Source organism: Melopsittacus undulatus, unplaced genomic scaffold (genome assembly GCF_012275295.1).
Source record: "Melopsittacus undulatus isolate bMelUnd1 unplaced genomic scaffold, bMelUnd1.mat.Z mat_scaffold_541_arrow_ctg1, whole genome shotgun sequence".
Classification (NCBI taxonomy): Eukaryota; Metazoa; Chordata; class Aves; order Psittaciformes; family Psittaculidae; genus Melopsittacus; species Melopsittacus undulatus.
This window is the reverse complement of record NW_022994405.1, coordinates 27,231-47,088: the sequence shown is the minus strand read 5'-3', so window position 1 is coordinate 47,088 and position 19,858 is coordinate 27,231. Positions and strand designations below refer to the sequence as shown.

Sequence of the window (19,858 nt, the reverse complement as noted above, 5' to 3'; positions counted from 1 at the left end):
TGGTGGCTAATACATCTAGAAAAAAATCACATCCTAATGTAACTAATTTTGCCTGTGGCTTCCCTTTTTTATATGGTGCAAAGGAATGCACTTGCTTGACTTTAAAGAAAAAGGAAAAATAATAATTGTAGTGATGTCCTTGTTTTGAAGTATCTGTAGATCTCTCCATGGGTAGTTTAGTTCTGCTTCTCTGCTGGGCTATCAGCTGTGAAAAATCTCCATTTACTAATCTCCTCTGACCCTGCTGTGTGTGGTAGGGGAACAGGTAACTTTCATTCTGAATTAAGCAGCCTCCAGTGTATTCATTTGCTGTAGATATTTCTTTTTTTGCCTTTGCCACTCTGAGGATGGGAAGTTGATGTTTTGGACTTTTGGGGAGTAAGTGGCAAAGGCAATTTGCTCTTGTCAGCAAGAGTTAAGTGCAAACTTTTTCAGTTTCTGAACAAAAAGCCTCTCCCTCTAAAGTGAAAGCTGATGATATATCTGCCCTCAAGCATATGTTTTTCAAAGGCAAGATGACTAAATAGGGGGTTGTTTCTATTGCAAGGTTACGTAGTAGCACTTACTCATCAAAAAGTTCCCTTTCTTTCCTGAGCTGATGATCTGTGTTGCGTGCTTTATTACTAACACTCTGAATCTGATGGATATAAAAAGATGGTAAACGACATGCAAGGTCTACTTTAAGACCAAAAGGAGACAGGGTTGTGCTTTCAGTGAGGAGGTTGGATGGTTGTTTTAGTTTTCCTTTAGACAGTACATTTACATCTCAGCTGAGCTCATAGATCTCCCTAGTTAAGGTGCTCTGTGTGCAGAGTTTAAAAGTCTACTTTGATTTAAAGAAGACATAGCTGTTTATCTTTCCTGCATCATTGTTATTGTACAATCAAACTCATTAACATTTTCTTTTGTTGCTTGTTACACCAAGAGCCAAATAGAGCTTTTCCTGTTAGATGAGTCCTAACTAGAACTATAGGGGAAAAAAATCATATGAAAACCTAGCAAAGTCATTTCAGGTTTTCTTTTGGCTTCTATACAAGAAACTGAGAATTTGATGACCATTTCTCCAAAGCAACCATGCTGACTGCTTTTCAAATCAATTTTCTCTTCTAAAATAACTTGGGCTGATTGCCTATGCAACTAGGGTAATAGTTAATGAGAAAATTCACAACAGTTTGGCAATTCCTATGATTTGGTCTTGGATGAAGATCTCTGTAAGCAATAGAGGCTGAACAAAGCAGGCTTGAGCAAAATTGCTACTCAAGACAACAGCTATTTTCTGTTAATTGTGATTTCAGATTTGCTCTCTGAAAAACTTTATAAAAATGGCCCAAATTTGGAGTCACAAGAAAAATAAAAGAAAACTGAAAGTTCTTAATATGTTAAAAAAATTCAAACCATCTTTCTGGAGATACACAAGGAGGAACTGCAGGTTTAACTGCCATTGTCCACGTCCGAATATTGTGGTTGACAAATGCAGAACAAAAAGGTGTGACTAACGCAATGATTGCAAAGCACAACACATGATGTCTTCCTGTAATATTTCCTTTGCATTGTACAAGCATGTGTCTCAAAAACAAGCATACGGTGCACTTTTGCAAATAGGAATTGAGTTACTCATTCTAAAACAACATGGTGCCTTCCTTTCCTAGGGATCCAGCATGCCTCAGTACAAGCTGACATACTTCAATCTGCGAGGACGAGCAGAAATCAGCCGCTACCTGTTTGCTTACTCAGGCAAGAAGTATGAAGACCACAGGATAGAAGCAGCAGACTGGCCCAAAATCAAACCAAGTAAGTAGCATGACATCTTATGCCCAAAGCACAAATTGCTGTCAAAAAGCATAGCAAATGAAGAGGTTCTTATATGTTTCATGAGCAGAAATACATGTAATTCCTTTCTTTAATTTAATTATATGGGCATTTTATTGTCTACACAGACAAATGTCATTTCTGATGCTCCCACACAAGTCCAGATCCAAATCTTTAGACAATCAGCTGTCAACCGGCTGGGCTTTTACTGCTTATCAATTCAGTTCAGCTTTGTCTGTCTAAAGCTAACCAGATGCACGCTAATTTTCTCAGCTACTTAGGAGGATTTGTTCTGAAATAACACACTGAAGCCTGCACCTTGGTTTTTGGAAATAAGTGCCAAGGACACCCCTTTGCAACCAGAAAGGTCTTCAGAGAGAGGAAGTGATGATAGAAAACAAAGAAAGAAGTCAATACAGCGAAGAGAAAACAAAGGGTCAAAAGAGGTGCTAGAAAACAATTGTTCCTAAGAACAAGCCCTACCAGACCTTCTGAGAGTACTTCTGCATGCTGCTATACCCCATTCATTCATGTTTTTTAGCCAAAGTAACCTCTCCCCCAGCTATTAAAGCTATTTGTTATTTCTGTTCATTAAATGAGCCTCAGTTCAAATTAAGCAGATTGAGTTTGGAGACTGAGAATATGAAAACAGAGCTATCTGTGCCTTAATTTCATGGATTTGACCTGTATTTTACTAACAGGCTGTGACTTTTCACATCCAGAATGAAGATCCTTTAGTTTGAGGAAAAGACACAAGTAATGCACAAGGTGATTTCTGTTAATCAAGCATTGTGTCTTGATAGGTTTTCACATTGTTTAATAAGCCCACCCAGTGGGCTACCAAATTCTTGTAGGGTGCAGTTAAATTTGGTCTTTTCCCATAATGTTCACAGTGACCTGAATGACAAATACTCAAGCACCTCTGCTCTCCAGGTGGCAGCTGAAGCCGCCCATGATGCCAAATCTGGAAAGCACTGGCTCACAATCCACAGAGAGGAGTGTAAATGAAGCAGTGAAAACAGGGTATTATTTTTCAATGAGGGATGACTGACTTCAGAAAACTCTTCTTTGTAAGAGCTTAAGCCTGTTGACCATGTGGTATAGCTTATTACTCTCCCACTGCAGTTCTCAGGGAAGCAGGGTAGAAACTAAAAGTGAGATCAAGAATTCACTTGTGAAAGTGAGCTAAGGGGAGCTCTACATAGACCTTATTCATACTTAACTATTCACACATATACACACAGAAATTTAGATTCTGAACCAAGGTTCAGATAATATTAGCAAAGTACAATTCTATGTGGAGTTTTACATACTGATTTTTAAGTAAGACAAATTAAAAAGGCAAAGCATACATAGTCACTTAAAGGCTACAGAGGCATTAATATCCCAGGACAAGATGTTCTAACAGCAGATCTGTCAGACAAGGAGAAGGTATTGCATCTCTCTTTGAATATTGATGTCCCTAACATCTGAGCCAGTGCAAAAACACTTCCTATGTTCTCACATCATAAACCTCCCAGTGAAGCTTTGTATGTACAGCACTTTTCACTACAGAGTATAGCTAGGAAAATGCTGGGAGCAGAGGCACCCTAGAAATACTAAGACACACAGTTTGTAGATGTATATGCTGCATTAATGAGTGTTGGATAAGTCATTTAACCCTTGGGGTCTTTGTTCCTCTTTCTGTGGAAGTGAACAGCTTGTTAGCAGGTTTACCAAGGGTTAAGTGAGATTTTTCATTTTCTCTGCATAATGGCCTTTCACAGGGGCTGATCCCGAGGTGAAATGCCAAAGCAGATAAGGAGTTTCGTAAATTGTGGGAGCTGCTGCTCTCAGGTTTGTGAAATCATCTGTGCAAAATTTATGTTGGCCTAAGAGTTCTTTGAATTTCAGGCTTTTGTAGACTCCCAGGCAGTCAGTGGATGGGAACTGGAATGTATTCTACTAATTGACCTGGAAAATATACACCTACAAAGAAATAGCTGGATGCATGCCTGAAAATGCTGTTACATCTCATACCAGGATGCTAATTTCTGTTTCTGGAAGGCTCTCTGAATTCTAGCTCAAGCACTAATGTAATGGTAGCATTTGCCACCAGTGGCATCCGCACTGCAGACAGCATGCAAGTTAAGAGGTTCCTCAACTAAAACAAGAGTAAAGATATCTTGTTTGCATGATTAACAACGTAATGCTGCTAAGGAAATCGCCTGGAGATCAACTAACTGACGACTGTCTCCTCCTTTGTGAAGCAATCATTAGTCATGGTATTTCCAGACAAAGTAATCTCCCATAGGAAAATCATTCAGCAAAAGTCTGAATAAAGGTAGCAATAGGGCTTCCTAGTAAACAGCCTTACACTGTACAAGACAAGCAACAGACACTTCCCTAGTTTAAGATACCTAAACATTGACTCGCCAGTCTATGACTCAACACAAGAAATGGTTACCTCCTAGCTAGGGACTAGGCTGTATAGGGTTTGTGTCTTAATACCACAACAATATTGCATGCAGCAGAGATGAACCATGCCCTGTAAAGGAAACAAACCACTTGCATTCCCTACTACCCTGAATTGTCAAAATGTGCTTCAGCGGCTGAAAAGGAAAAAGCCAGTCCTCAGGAAAGCAGATAGCAGGACCCTTGCCAAACAAAACCTTAAATTACTGTTGTGTTCGACGGCAGATATGAAATGAGGGAATCTACCCAAGCCATTGCACATACCAGAAGCATAGTTCACTCTGCTGAGAGATCTTCTATACTACTAGCATTCATATTCTGCATTCAGATCTTTTTTATGAAGATCAGGCTTTTTTTCCCCATTTTTGCCTGGACTGGGTTTACTTCAGACAGAAAAGGAGTAAAGTAGCAGATTCCAGCCAGTCTTATTTTGGTGGAAACAAAAAGGTGTTTAGCCATGATAAGGGGAATTACAGCTGTATTTGATGTAGAGGCAGCTAATGTAATAACAGTTTGGTACACCACTTATTTTGCAACCCTCAAAAATAATTAAACATTGGTCCAAATAATTAAACTAATTACATAATTATATATTGAAGTGAGAGCAAGAAATATCTGACAGATTGCTATGCACATGTGCATACACCATGTTTGCATTTACACACTTGACTATGAAAGATCTAAACCCAGTTCTGACTTTAGACTCTGCAAGTACAATGTAATGTCCCTCTATTTTATAACTTCAAATATGATGAAAAAGGATAAAATAAAAATTACTTATGGCAGAAGTCTGGACAAGGAGAGCTTTTCATGTTTTATGAGATACTAAGGGAACAAACCAGAGAATTCAAATTTGCCTAAGTATATGAGGAGTCAGGTCTCTGCACAGAGGGTAGGTTTGCTTCATTGATTTTCACAAACTAAAGTAAGGCTTTGCAACAAATATCACCTCCCAGCCAAATCATCATACCATATGAACCAGAAAATAAATGTATCACATAACATCGATAAATAAAGTAGAAATCAGAGTTGCAGCTGCTGAAAGTTTAATTTTGACCTAGACAGAAGAGTGCGATATGTTTTGTTGTTTGTTTTGGCTTTTTCTTGTATTTGTTCCTCATGATCCAATTAAATATGAATGAAAAGGAAAAGCAGTTACTGATAATTTTCAAGGCAAAAGGAGAACTTGTTTAGGCAGAGACATCATAGCAAGAAAAGCATGGCTGTGACATTTCTTTTCCCTTATCTTTGACCCACTTTGACTACTGCATCCATCTAAGCAAAACCATTAATTCTTCAGGTTTTGGGGAACAGTTAAATGCTTACACACAGACTGCTTAGCATCAAGGTTGTGGATGGTTTCAGTAGAGGCAGGAGGCAGTATGGGAAAGGATGGGTCAGCTTGAGGGAAACAGGGGAACCTAAACTCACTTCTGGAAGCAAAGCTGAGTCAGAACAAGTGTGCGGAGGAAAGAACGGAGATGAGAAGAAGAAGAAGAATGAAGTTGAGTGGAAAAGGAAGAAAGAGCCAAGGGAAGGAGAAAACTAAAATTGTACCTGCATAGGGGCTCCTCACTGGCTAGGGGAGGACAGCAGGGAGAAGCATAGCACAGCACCAAGTGCTAGTTTCTTCACGCCAGCAGCCCACCAGCTTAGCTACCAGGCTAGGACAAAACTATGCACAGCTGTGTTGTGTTTCCCCTCCCTGTCCCTGAAGAATAAACTGGCCCACATGAGCACCATCCACTGAGTCATGCCCAGGAGGATGAGCAAGGAGCTCATAGCCAAAGGGAAGGCCTCTGAACAACACTAGTGAGAACCTATAGGCATGCCAGGATGGGAACAATTATCAGAGCCCTTAGGGACTTAATGGGATGGAGGCAATTTACACAGGTGTCCTTGCTTTTAACGTACATTGGGCCTAATCTCCCCTGCTCAGCATCCAGCAGACCATATAAACATCACAGTTTTATTCACAAAGCCAACCAAAACTAAAGTAGCTTAAAAAGGAATTAATCCAAATCCTGAACACCTCACAGGTCCTTCAATGGGTCCTTCCTAAAATGAGAAGAGAAACTGCAAATTGGTCCGATGACTTATGCTCACTCTCTGTGTCAATGTTTTCTTCATGGACAGTGTAAAACCTGTGCAGATTTCATGCCAGCATTCAATGTTAAAACCAATGAATAACCAAGATAACAGGAAAAGTAAGAGTTTGCTCATGAAGTTCAATTTGAAGGAGATAACTAACTTTTTTGGATAACTAACTTTAGTTATCCAAACAGCATTCTTGTTAAAAACCCTGTTCCTCTCTTCAGTGAGTTTTCAATCTAAATCTGGAAATCAACATGCATTTGTAGCACCTTCTAGTTCAGAGGAGCAGCAAAGCAATAAGAAACTGAAAGGGAAAGGTCACGTATTTCGTGCATGCCTGAGAAATGATGCTGTTTGTACGATGACAGCAAGATTTTTCTAGTTTTCCTTAAAATACATTTGCTCAAGTGGGAGTCAGAAACTCTGCAAGACAACATTGTTTTGAAAAGCATGGAAATGACATCCATATGGATACACAAGGCTATAAACTGACACAAGCACAAAGCAGCCCTCTAACCGACCAAGATTAAAGGAAAACTAGCCAAGTGACATGCATGTCCTTCCAATCTGCACTACTCTGACTTAACTGTTCATTCATGATTGCTTTCTGATACATGTTGTTTCATGACTTGCCCCCACAACCTCATTCTCCCCAGTTGAGATCCCTCTCACATTCCAGTTTCGTGTGGCACTTCTTTCACTTGCTTGCCTAAAGCAGGAGCCTGGCAGGAAGGAACCTGTATGCTTTGCTCATCTGGAGTCACGCAATCTGTCTCTTTTGTCAAAACCATGTAAAAATTAGCAGTTCTGATACAATGCCTATACACATGGCACATTTGGCCATGCCCAGAGGTTTTTTGAACATATGCTATCAATGAACAGAGCTGGGGTGAAAAGCACCACAGGAGACTCAAAGCAAGCCACAGAAGCCTATATCGATGAGTTTAAGGGTAACACAGCTCAAACTTATGTACAGACAGATGGTTTTCTGTTGTGCACAAGGAGCCCTTGTGTAGATGGCTGTGGATTTTGTCACACTTCAAGAAATGGGCTACAGGCAAGGTGTCTACAGGTCACATTGAGGTAGTTTGTTAAACCCTGACCTTGCCTCCAGCAATCAAACTGCACCCATCCATCCTGAAGGCTCTTCGCATCCTGCCTTAGGATGAACTGTGTGATACAAATCCACCCTCCTCCACTTGGCAAAGGAAGTCTCAAGTTTTCATAGGGAATCAATTAATCTTCTGGTTTTGCTATGAATTTATCAATATAGGATGTTGTTCTTTTGGATGAGGCCTTGGGTGACATGGTTTAGTGTGAGGTGTCCCTGCCCACGGCAGGGGGGTTGGAACTAGATGACCTTAAGGTCCTTTCCAAGTCTAGCTATTCTATGGTTCTATGAGTTACAAGAGCAAAGAGATACTTCACTGCAGGTTACTAAAACCTTTGGTCTTGATACATGAAGTTTGGATAATAAAGCTTCAAAGGCAAAGAGATTTCTCCCCTTCCCTATCTTTTCCAGACTGAAAATTCAGCTTTATAAGCCATTATATCTTTTTGCCCAAGAGAGAAGAGATGTACTATAAATATTTTCTGCTCCTAGACTGTTCTTTGATATTTGCTTCAGCTGTAAAGCAGGCTGGGTATCTGCTGTGCTTTCTGGTATGCAAGAACAGCACACCCTGAACCCAAGAAGAAACAATGATTTTTACAATGACCTGCACAGCACAAGTGTGCATAAGCACTAGCTTATGTTCAAATCAAAATTTTTTCCTCCTTTTCTTTATAAGAAAAAAATCAAATGGCATTCTGAACACACAAGAAAGGAAGCAAGATCTCCCATTTACCATTTCTTATGCTTAAGATAATCCATTGTTTAGTAATGATGGCTATAGATATGCTGCCTCTTAGCAAAAAAAAAAACCCCAAGCTTCATTATAAATCAAAGCATAATGCCTTTTGGACATTTAAGTCACATGGGACAATGTGCAATAAAATACGCTCTCATTTATTAATCCTATACTTGCATTAAGAATCATGCAAGTATATGAATATTTGTAATGCACACAAAGCAAAGCTCTATTTGTATTTTTAACTGTAAATTCAGTTTCTTTTCCAGGAAAGAGTAACAAGATCTTAATGAAAGTAGCTCAGCACTGAGGAAGAAGCATTTTGTAGGCACTACTCAAGTTTCCAAGGAATGAGTAGCAATTCTCTTTAATTCTGTCAACTACTAGGAAAAAAAAAGTGAATCCAGAAATGGTCAGATTCCTGAGAAACAGAATATGAGAGTTTACAACCACTCTGCAACCCAGCTGCCTTTCACACCTTAATCCATATTCCTCAACTGTCAAGAAGATGCCTCCCTCCTTTTGCTGTAAAGGTTTCTTAAGAAGTAATATATCTATACAAATAAACCATCTTTCATTTTCCTTGTTGCAACTGATAAAGTGAAACATCAGAGTTGTGGCTTTTAGATTTTCCCCTGTATGTAAACACAGCAGAAATGTTCTATTCAGTTTCTAGATGAAGCAACCATAGTTTCCCAAGCATCAATCGTCATTTAGACAGTTATTGCCACAGAGGCTGGCTTAGTCACTGGCTTAGTTGACCTAGCCAAAGCTGCATCAGTCTGTGGCACTCCTACGGGGGCCTCTGAAAAGGCTGGTTAACTCTGTCAGGGGCAGCTGCTATTGCTCCCGAGCTGCATGCACTTTTGCTGTTACCTCTTGTCAGACACTGGTATACAGCCCCGTGTGGTCTGGGGATCTGATGGTGGCTGTAGGCTGCCATGCTGGAACCTCCAGCAGCCATGCACGCTCTCATCCCCTCTACTCACACTTGCTTGAAAGATGTGCTGGTACCCTGCATAACCAAATGTTCCGTCACAGCTCTGTGGCTTTGGAGGCAGTGATGCTCAGGGCACTCTGCACCATTAATCCACAGCACAGAACCAAGGCTCTTCTCATTTTCACAACCAGAAAGCTTTTCAGTTTAGCCTTCAGCAATGCATCATTTTCTCTCTGGATTCTCAGTGAAGCAATACATGGACTTACCAGGGCCTTGCTACTCGCTAGATAATAAACATATGAAGTCTTCTGTGCAACATGTCTATTATCATTTCAATAACAAGTAGCAGTACACATTTTCTCCCGGGGTACAGCAGCTAACGCTCCTTGAGCTCACTTGCTTCTTCTAGTCATCAGTATCAAAATTTAATCTTCACAGTGTGCTAAACTTAAGAGGGATAAAAGGTACCCTGAGTAGTGTGTTCAGATGCAAGGGGAAAAAAATTGCACAAAGAAGACCTGGATGTCTTATGCAGCTGCCAAATTCATTTTGCAGATACAGATTAGACATCTAAGATTTTGTAACTGATGTGATTCACACACAGCATGCTAAATGACAGAGCCACGTGGCACTGTTCATCATTGATTAAGTCAGCTTTCTAAACACAACACAAATACATGAGGCTTCATTATTTATTACCTTTCATTAAGAACTAAAAACCACTCAGGGAGTAGAAGTGTCATTCCATCTGTCCCATAAGACAACACCAAGTTCTCTTGGAAAGTGCTTTGCAAGTTTCCAATGGTCAACATGCTCATTTTTCTGCTACTGTCCTTTTACAGTCTTAAGATGAGCATACATAAAGTAATCCAGATGAAAACCAGGTACAAAGCATTAGGCTGTGACCAGCACTTGCAGTCACATACTTGGAATTTATGAAATAACATTCCTTGAAATGCAGAGATTTAAAGTTCCTCTGGTAAGCAGCACCAGGGTCCCATGAGCGGATTTCACTGCCCTAAACACTACAGCTCTTCCTAGCTTAAGCTTTGCTCTCATGTTCCAGCCCCATTTGGTATCATGCCAGCAGCTTCTCCGTAGTGTAGCAAAACAGCAGTCCAAGTTTTCATGTACATTATGCTACTAAATTAATAACTGAAAAGTATGATTGATTTCTTATCTCAAACTCTCTTACAGATATCCATGATCTTAACAGCTATCCATGACAGCCGCTTAGTTTGTCTCCCCCTAATCTTGAAATATGGAGGCTTCTTCTCTATGAGGCTTCTCCCCCATGACTTCCCCATCCAAGCCAAGTCAATTAAATTTGAGTATCTTAACATTTGTGGTTCAGTATGGAGGATGTGTTTGTCTCTTGGTGATGACTGTCAAGTGAAATGTCACAATGTAAGTGTTAAAATACAGATAACTTCTCTGAATGACTGCTGCTGAATTTAAAACAAGTGTAAATGAAAAAGCACCTCTGTAGTCTTTACCCAGTCTTCATACCCCATCTGGATCATGCAAATCTTCAGTAGTACTTTGCTTAACCTTAGCAGTCACTCTCCTGGGGAGGAAAAAGCAGGGAAGTGAAGGAAAAACCAAGATTCTACTGAAAAGTTTCCCTGAACAAAGAATTTTGGATATGTAGGGGCACATTCAGCCTTTACAGCACAAGCCTAGGAAATAGGAAACACAGTACTTGGTTTTTACTCTATAGCTGCCTTCTTACAGTGTAATCTGATTATATCTTCAACCTTAGTTCTTTTCAGTCCATGCATTTCCATACAGAAATACTGTTAAGTGCTATAACAGGGCTTAAGTGGTAGAAGTGCAGCTATTACAGACTTCCACCATTAAAGGCTGTGATTTAACTTTTGGTTGTTTTTTCCTTTTTGCTTTCTCCTCCAAGCTATCCCATTCGGCAAAATCCCCATTCTGGAAGTAGACGGAGTTACCATTCACCAGAGCCTGGCCATAGCAAGATACCTTGCCAGAGAATCAGGTAACACATTTGACTATTTTCTTGCTCTGTTTTGCACCCACCTTTAAAGCCTCAGGAAAAATACACTCACAGCAAAAATAGAAACAAACCAACAGCTTGGCAAGCTCAACCAAGTAGAAGTCAACACCAATGTGGCAATAATGGTACTAGGGCTTTTCCCAGGCACAAACAGCTAATAGTTATCAGATTGTTGTTGCATCTTTAGTTTGTCAGCACCAAATGCTAACCACAGAAAAGCAACATATCACATAGGATGCTTTTAGAGGTGCCACTCAAAGAGTGATGGTTTTAAAAAGCACTGTGTGGTAGCATGCCCATATTCAATGGCCTTCCTTACCATTATTTGATGCCAATTTTGCTCACTGGGTTGGGGCTGCTGTTGTAATCCTGATGAGACCTCGGGCTACATCCCCTCGCAGTTCCAAGGTCAGAAAGAAGAAGTAGAGCAAGGCACATTGTTAGGATGCTGTGTGACAGAGTTTGAAGTCACTCAAAGGTCATGCAGAAAGTAAAAAAACAGACAAGGTTCAAAGTAACAATCCATATTGTGAAATGCTGTGCTGTTCAGAATCAAACTCAGGTAGCTCAGCTCCGTATCTGCACTGTGTGTAAAGTGCCTACAGAAGAACTCAGAAATTCCCCCTTAGGTATGATTGAGTTTCCTCTGCATATAATACCTGGGGTGTGGGCTTACTCCTCCAGACAATGAGTTTTATTCATGTGTCACTGAACAACACAAAGCAGGAACCTGTGGCTTCCCTGAGGCTTTTGGGGCAGTTTCCCCTGAAGTTAAACTTTGAGCTGCCAGGCTAACCAGAGAGTGCAGGAGGAGGAGGTTTTGGAAGCATTAGAGATGATCACAGTCAGCAGACAGAGCACTCTGAAGCAGATTTAGGCAGCAATTCTGAGCTGGCAGAGAGATTAGATCGGATGGTGACATCACTTGTATCTTTAAATACTTACATGTTAGGGAAGTACTCGACTGGGTAGATAAGGTGATATAAGACTTACTAATGCAAGTAACCGAAGAGAGTAGTCAGGGCTTGCTTTAGGTCAGCAAGCTGTCATTCAAAACCATCTGCAAAACTGGCCTGGCTGAAGGCAGATGTGTTCATGGTGTGCTGAACGTCAGCAAACTGCTGACTGGGGCTGGGAAGTGAGTACTATCCTACTTTTTCATACTCTGAGCAAAGAGACACAACCCACCTATCAAAATATCCCACATTTTGCAATTAAGGAAACAAGCAGAAGTGCACAGAGTTATTCTTCAGGGCACAGCCAGCCTGCAATGCTGTGCTCCTGCTGGTTTCCTCCATCCCTGATACAATCTACCACTTGCAAGAGAAGAGAATGATGAACATCCACATGGTAATAGAAATGGATGGGAAAGCCTGTCTTCCACTCATGCTGCCTTCTTCCCTACCTCCTGGCAGGATGCTGATCTGGACCTGTGCTCTTTTTTCAGTCTGATTTCTGACTTAGGCATTCCCCTTATGTTTCAACAGCCACAAAACCCAGGGTTCTGGAGCACATTCAGACCACTCTAGTCTGACAGTGTTGGTCACACTGTCAGCTATGGCAAGACAAAGAGCATGCATGGAAAGGGCAAGAAGTCTCTTCAGCTTCATAGTCAAACTTGCTAGTCCTGCCATTAAGTCTGCGTACATGTCACCAATGCCTTAAAATTAAGAAATATCATTTTTCAGTGCCCATCAACAACAACTCTTTACTGAAGGCTCATGGGATTTGATGCCCCAAAGGGGAAGCACACTTCTCACCTTCAAGAGCATATTGTTTCAATACAGGAGATGACTTGGAAAAGGATGGGTATATGGTTTATGGGAAACACAGAGCTTCCAAGTGAGTCTTAGAGAAGAGGAGAAAGATGACCTGCATGTGCACAGAGGTAAAAGCATGAGCACAGGTCTGTGAAAAGAGAGTGCGGGAGAAAAGTAGCAGCATTAAGAGGACTGTAGGCAAGCCACAGGAAAAAGGGAGGAAACCAGATTTATAAACAAGACAAAGTCAGGCTAAGCTGTCTGATCACAAGGAAGTGATCAAAAGCAAGCAGGGTGTAACAAGAAGATTCTAAATGGGGCTGAATCAGCAGGAGAGAGGGAAAGGGAAGCGGACTTTCACAGAAGCAGGAAATTGTATTGACCAAGAGGGAAAGACCATGAGATGGAGAAGGACATTGAAAGCTGGGACAGGGAAAGATTAACAGAAAGGAATTAGTGCTAAGCCTCACTGAACGTGCTGGCATAATTGAAGGCAGAGAAGATGAAGAAGCAGGAGTCCGGCTAGGGGTTCAGGTGATGAAAACTCACTACCATGGAAGGCTGTATGAGGCTGGAGGGGGGAAAAGAGCAAGGGTAGATGAGATTCCATCTGGAAGCAAGGGGTCAGATGCATGTTGTTAGCATCAAATGGCCTCTAGAGAGCATATATATATATGGAAATGTTCACAAAGAAGAGAGTTTACCTTTGAGGTATCAGAAATTCCTGTTGATGCTGCCGCCAACCTCCCTTCATATGCTTGCTTCCCACAGGTCTGGCAGGTCAGACACCTGTGGAACAGGCACTTGCTGATGCCATTGTGGACACCATTGATGATTTCATGACACTGTTCCCTTGGGCAGAGAAAAACCAGGACGTGAGAGTAAGACAATCACTAGCTTAAACAAAAATAACACATAGGGCATGACTCCATACCTGACCATCTCCTCTGGAGACACTGCATGTGTCAACCACTGCATCCATCACCTCATCTCATCAAAGCAGAGCTGGAGGAGCTCTGTATTTCTTCCTTAAGGATAATCCAGCCAAGGCCTTCTGCTCCCTCCCACCTTCTCCTTCAGATTTTTTTCCACCTTTGGTGGAAATGAGGCCATCAAGGGTGCCATATGTGCATACATCAAACTGCACTTCAAAGGGGAAAGACCGGATACAACCCCAGCCAACACCATGCAATACCTGTATCATGTTGCAGACAGACTACGATTGAATATTTCTCTTTCTGCTAACTCAAGAAGATTACAGCCCCAGCCCATCTTCTTTCTGTGCTTCTGCACCTTGATTTCTTATGGAATTTTAATAAGTATCAGTCTTCAATAATATCAGCTGCCAGGGACAAATGCTTTTCAATTACGAGCAATGGGTACTGCTAAAGAGGGGAGGTACCACTTCCCTCACTGTAGCTGCAGCCTTGCTTGTCAGACCCCTGTGGTCCCTCATTGGTCCTATGCAGTACCTCTGCATATACTGAGACCAGGCTAACATGCTGCCACAGCTGCTTCAACACACAGTTACAGGCAAGTCCTACAGCATTTGGGGTTGTTTTTTGACATCAGTCCAGTTTCTCTCACTACAGCCCCAAGTGAAAGCATGCAGACCAGCTGCTGGGGGAAGAGGATGATGGGTGAGTTAACTCCTGCATTACAATGGCTCTGACCTGAGCAGATTACTTGACCCTTTTAGGAAAGCATAACAATAGGTCCCATCATTTGCTGTGGGTGCAGCTGCATTCCATTTCTTCAAAGTTAAGGGTAGATTTAGGTTAGATATTAGAGAAAAATTCTTCGCTATAAGGGTGCTGAGGTGCTGGCACAGGTTGCCCGGAGAAGCTGTGGCTGCCCCATCCCTGGCAGTGTTCAAGGCCAGGTTGGACGGGGCTTTGAGCAGCCTGCTCTAGTGGAATGTGACCCTGCCCATGGCAGAGGGTTCTAACTGGATGAGTTTTAAGGTCCCTTCTAAACCAAACCATTCTGTGATTTCAGAAGCCACAAAATGTTGCCGCAAACCAATAATAAATAATGAAACAATATGAAGTGCTATGAAATCTTGCAGGTGAAAATGTGAGAGTATTCAGAGGGTTTAGTGTTCAAAAATAAGAAATGCTTAATTTCCTAGTGCTTTCCTGAAGTTTCCTAATATGGGGAGAGGAGCCTGACTCATGATTTTTAATCATTTAGGAACAACCACACTATTGCTAACGTGCTAGTGTAGAAGCAGCCCTATTGCTACTCCTTTACAGGGAAACTCCCATTGTAACCCTTGCGTGTGTCCCAGCTCACGGTGAAGCAGTTCTCCAAAATAATGACCCAGACCATGTCACCACTGGCTAATTTAAAAGAGGAGAGAGTTCTCATGAAGCCCTTATATGCCTGTATGCACGTATGCATGCAAGTGTTTCCGGACCGAGGAAGATCAAGAAGCTTACTTGCTGGGAGCTGATTTTCCCCGATGTTAGCTGTTCTCCCTCTTTCCTCCCGGATCCACTGCTACCACCTTGTGGTAGAAGTCCCGTCTTATAAAGACTGATAGAAGTAATTTACACACACGAGTCAGAAAAACTCTCCAGGACAAGTGTTTACAGGAACACACATCCCTCAGAGAAAGATGAAAGAATGCATTATGCTACCCGGCCAGCAGAAAAGAGAAAACCAAGCAAGGTAAAGGGGGCAGAGGTGGATGCTGCCTGTGGAAGCTCCCTTGGTGCCAGAGACAGAGTTTCCCTTCACCTACACCCCTCATACAAAACTATAGCTGGCCCTGCAATAGCGTTGTTATGCCTTACTGGAGAGCTCCAGGGTTGAAACAAGAGGTCCTGCCACTCTAGAAGATGGATCCTGGTCCTGTCCCCGTCACTGTCACTGGTTGACTGCATACTTCTGTAGCTGGGAGAGGTCATTATCATCATGATCACGCCTGAGGCAAGTGACACTTCACACTAGACCATGTCACCCAAGGCTCTGTCCAATCTGGCCTTGAACGCTGCCAGGGATGGTGCATTTACTAGAAGTACTAGCATTAAAATTACCAGTAGAATTTACTGGGATTAACCAGTTTCCCTCTCTAAAAGAAACAGCTAACCTTTTAAATTAGCCTTAAAACTTCCTGCTGTGAGGAACAGCTAACAGAGAAACACCACCATACACAACCTCATGCTTCATCCATTAACATAGAAGTAATAAGGTCCATACCCTTCAGTGCAGACTTCAGCCTTTAAAAACATATTTTAACCATCTCAAATCTCATTGCTGTGAAGATAAAAAAAGCAGAATAACCTGCTAACAGCAAAGTCCAAAGATAAACCCAGCAAAAGCTCAAAACCCAGGTTCTACATCTCACATGAGAATGGCTGATAACTGACCAGCATCTGACAGCACACAAAGACTGAGCTTAAGGGATTCTGGAAATCTGAGACCCTGTGCACTAGAAAGCATAGCATCCAAGAGTCCCCAAAAAGACCATGAGACATTGAGAGTCTGTTTTATAGATGGATTCTTCCCATATCTATGGCAGGGCTCCCATCTTGATGCAGCTGGGTGGCTGTTAGCATAGGTAAATGAGGAGCATCAGACCACACCTTGTGTCTCAGCATCCAGGAGCTCTCAGCTGTGCAATAAAGGAGCAATTGAGGCTTAAGTCATGGCTCAAGTGAGCCACAAATGCTGTGTTTTGGGCATCTAAGCCACTTCATGGGCAATTACTTCAGCTTTCCTAAGTTCTACAGTGCCCCATTGCATGTATCCAAGTGTATCCTCTGTATTTCTTTACTTACCTTAAATAATTGCAGTTTGCTGTATTAATCCTGACTTGGATGTTAACACATTCCTTCTTCCAAAGAGAACTGGCCATCCTCCGAAGTTTGGGTCAGACCAAACAATTTCATTGACCCCCTTTTCAGGTGTCAGCTTTCTTTTTGACAAGTAAGAAACCCCAAAAATTCAATTTTGTGGACTGCTATCCTTCTGCATTGTTGTGCATCTTTGTGTTTTGTTCATCCCCCAGAAACAAGCATTTGATAATATCCTCACGAACAAAGCACCCGAGTTACTGAAAGACTTGGATACTTTCTTAGGGAATAACACCTGGCTGGTAGGGAAGTCTGTAAGTATAGTTTTCATTTCTCTATTCCAATCAGGTTGCCAGAAAAATAAATGCATTGACTATTGTTGTATGTCTGGGTTTCAAGCCAGCCCATGAAACAATTCTCCTCACTCTTGTAACTCTTTGCTATTACCATCAGTCACTCAATTGCAAAGTGAAAACTGTTTTCTGTACTATTAGAGAAGTGAGGCAAACCAGGACTAGGATCTGCATTTTCTAAACCAGTTTAGAAGTATGTTGACAAAAAACATTATAAATATTTTGGTACTAGTCAAAACAGATGGGAGTTTAGAACCTCACTTACAATCATTGACCAGTTTATAGGACAATATGGAAATAACTCTGTGAAAATGTAAACCACTTTTTTACCCAAAACTGCTCAGAAACTAATCAAAACACTTCCCTGCAGCACAGTTTCAGCAAGGAAGATTAATATTGCAATGCAAGTAGTATTCGTAACAAGGGCTTTATTCAACCACTTTTTACTTAAATCAAGCTTTGCACTACAACCTAATTACACATTCTATAATCATAGGCTTAAAAAAGCCCTTACACAAACCAGCTCAGTCCATGTTTCATTTTTGCAGTTTACTGATACTGTCAGTAGCAGTTACATCTTTTGAGATTACCAACTAAAATTACTGCTTTCTCTCCTGTTTCCACCAGGTAACATGGGCAGATTTCTACTGGGATGTGTGCAGTACGACACTTCTGTCCTGCAAACCTGACCTGGCAGACAACTACCCCAGGCTGCTGGCTCTCAGGGACAGAGTGCAAGCACTTCCAGCCATTGCAGCCTGGATCCAGAAAAGGCCCAAGACTATAATGTAGATTAGCTTTTTAGACTGGAAAATACAAATGCATGTTTAGTGTTCAACACGACAAACATCCTAAGTTATTGATTTTAGAATCATTACTTTTAGATGGATAGGCTATGCCAAATCAAAATCTACCACTTGTAGAGGAGACTAAATAGCTGATTTATTAAAGCCTGAGGGAGAGGTATGGTTTCAACCACATTCTCCTCACTAATAAAGTGCTTTATCAACTTAATTTATGTCCTGTGGGATCTCAAAAGAAGATGAGACGAATAAACCTTCCTGAAAAGATGCAATCTGTTTGTTGCAAACTCCTGCTCTGGAGGAAAGCAGGGTAGTTAAGAGAGAGGATAAAAAAACCCTAAGACCTGCTTAGCCAACTGTCATGGTTTGAGCATGTTTTGAGGGTGTTTTTGTTCAAGGTTTTTTCCAGCCAGGGGGAGTCTGGGAGGAAGGAGAGACAGGCCACCTGACCCAGGCTAGCTAATGAGGTATTCCATACCATAGCACGTGATGCCCAGGATGCATACTGGGAAAGAGAAAGCTGGAGGGGGGGAGCTGTGGAGAAAAATGGAGGAGGGAGCACATGGTGCTTGGCCGGGCAGGGTGGAGTGAGTTATGGGTCGGTGGCTGGTGGGGTGTTGTATTCTTTTCACTTGCTGTTTGCTGTATCATTATTATTTGTAGTAGTAAATGGCAGTAGGGGTTTTGTGTTATGCCTTAGCTATTAAACCGTTCTTATCTCAATCCGTGGGGGCTACATTCTTTGGATTCTTCTTCCTAACTCTCCGGGAGTTGGGGGACTTGGTTTAAACCTCGACATTTTTTGGCGCCCAACGTGGGGCCCGAGGGTTTGAGATAAGAACAGATCTGAGCGGATTTATGGTCTCTTGTCACAATGCTGATTTATTGGCTCTTAGAGGTTTTTCTCTGGATCTCGCTGTTTCGGGATTTTACCGGGTACTTTGTGTATGGATTGGATGTGTTTGTGTTTGTGTCGGAGGCTTGTAATACGGTGGGGCTCCGGCAGCAGGGGGGGATGGACGTGGCCGTGGACTTGAACTTGTACCAGGCCGTCCCGCTGCTCTTCGCCGTCCTTGTCCTTATCCTCGTCGTCGTCTGTGTGGAGCTGCGTGAAGCCAGGAAGGAGCGGCCCCGGGAGCTGCCGGCAGCTGAGGCTGCCAGGGAGAGCGGCACGGGGAGCCAAACGGCTGTGGCAGAGCAGCGGGAGCAGGCGGGGGAGGAGCGGAGCAGGGCGGTAGCTGAGCAGCGAGATCAGGCGGGGAGGGTGAGTCTTGCGGCCGTTCCCGACCCTCCGACGGCCAAGAGTGTCCCCCGGAAGTCGCCCGCCGACCCCCAGCAGGATGCAGGAGACTACGCAGCACTTCCCAGCAAGGCAGAGGAGGAACCGAGTCCCGCCGCCGTTCCGAACCCCGCAGCATCCGAGAATATTCCCCGGAAGTCACCCGCCGAGCCCCAGCAGGATACAGGAGACCAGGCAGCACTTCCCAGCAAGGCAGAGGAGGAAGATCTGGACTCGGGAGAAGAGAAGCTGATAGTGGGAGAGCTGGCAAGCACGGCAGCTACATCAGCCCCAGTGACAAGTGCAGCAGCATCATCTGAGAGTTCTGACGGTTATGAATGGCTTTTGCGTGCCCTTGGGACCTGCCTGCTGATTGTGATGGTTTTCGGCATGGTGGCACACACACAGAGTGTGTTCCATCCACAACCATTTTGTCTGATCCCAAAAGTTAAGCAGAGTCAGGTCTGGGTCTTGTCTAAGTTTAGACAAGTACATAGGAGCACCAGTAGACTGTTCCCAAGGCTGGACAGTCATGAGTGGCAGGGCATGTGGGACAGTATAGCCGGGTATCTGATCCACTGGGCCCCTCCAGTGCTTTGGAAGCATTGGAGGTGGAAGGCAGCTGTATGGAGTCCCCAGCAGCAAGCTGTAGAACTGCTGAAGGGGACGGTGAATGATTTTGGTGGGCCCAGA

General features: G+C 42.6%; 1 protein-coding gene across 1 annotated transcript; it reads left to right on the top strand.

Moving 5' to 3' along the window:
- The first annotated feature begins 1,650 nt into the window (after positions 1–1,650).
- On the top strand, positions 1,651–18,153 carry LOC117438646 (hematopoietic prostaglandin D synthase). Its single transcript, XM_034074081.1, has 5 exons — positions 1,651–1,791; positions 11,060–11,152; positions 13,702–13,811; positions 16,946–17,044; positions 17,711–18,153. Exons 1-5 carry the CDS (start codon positions 1,659–1,661, stop codon positions 17,873–17,875), a joined length of 600 nt encoding a protein of 199 aa, XP_033929972.1. The 5' UTR covers positions 1,651–1,658; the 3' UTR covers positions 17,876–18,153.
- Positions 18,154–19,858: the final 1,705 nt, after the last annotated feature.

Excerpts from the sequence above, each read along its gene's own strand:
- LOC117438646 (XM_034074081.1), top strand. The coding sequence starts at position 1,659 with ATGCCTCAGTACAAGCTGACATACTTCAATCTGCGAGGACGAGCAGAA. Across the intron at positions 1,792-11,059 it reads CTGGCCCAAAATCAAACCAA|CTATCCCATTCGGCAAAATC; the intron begins GTAAGTAGCATG and ends TTCTCCTCCAAG. Across the intron at positions 13,812-16,945 it reads AGAAAAACCAGGACGTGAGA|AAACAAGCATTTGATAATAT; the intron begins GTAAGACAATCA and ends TTCATCCCCCAG.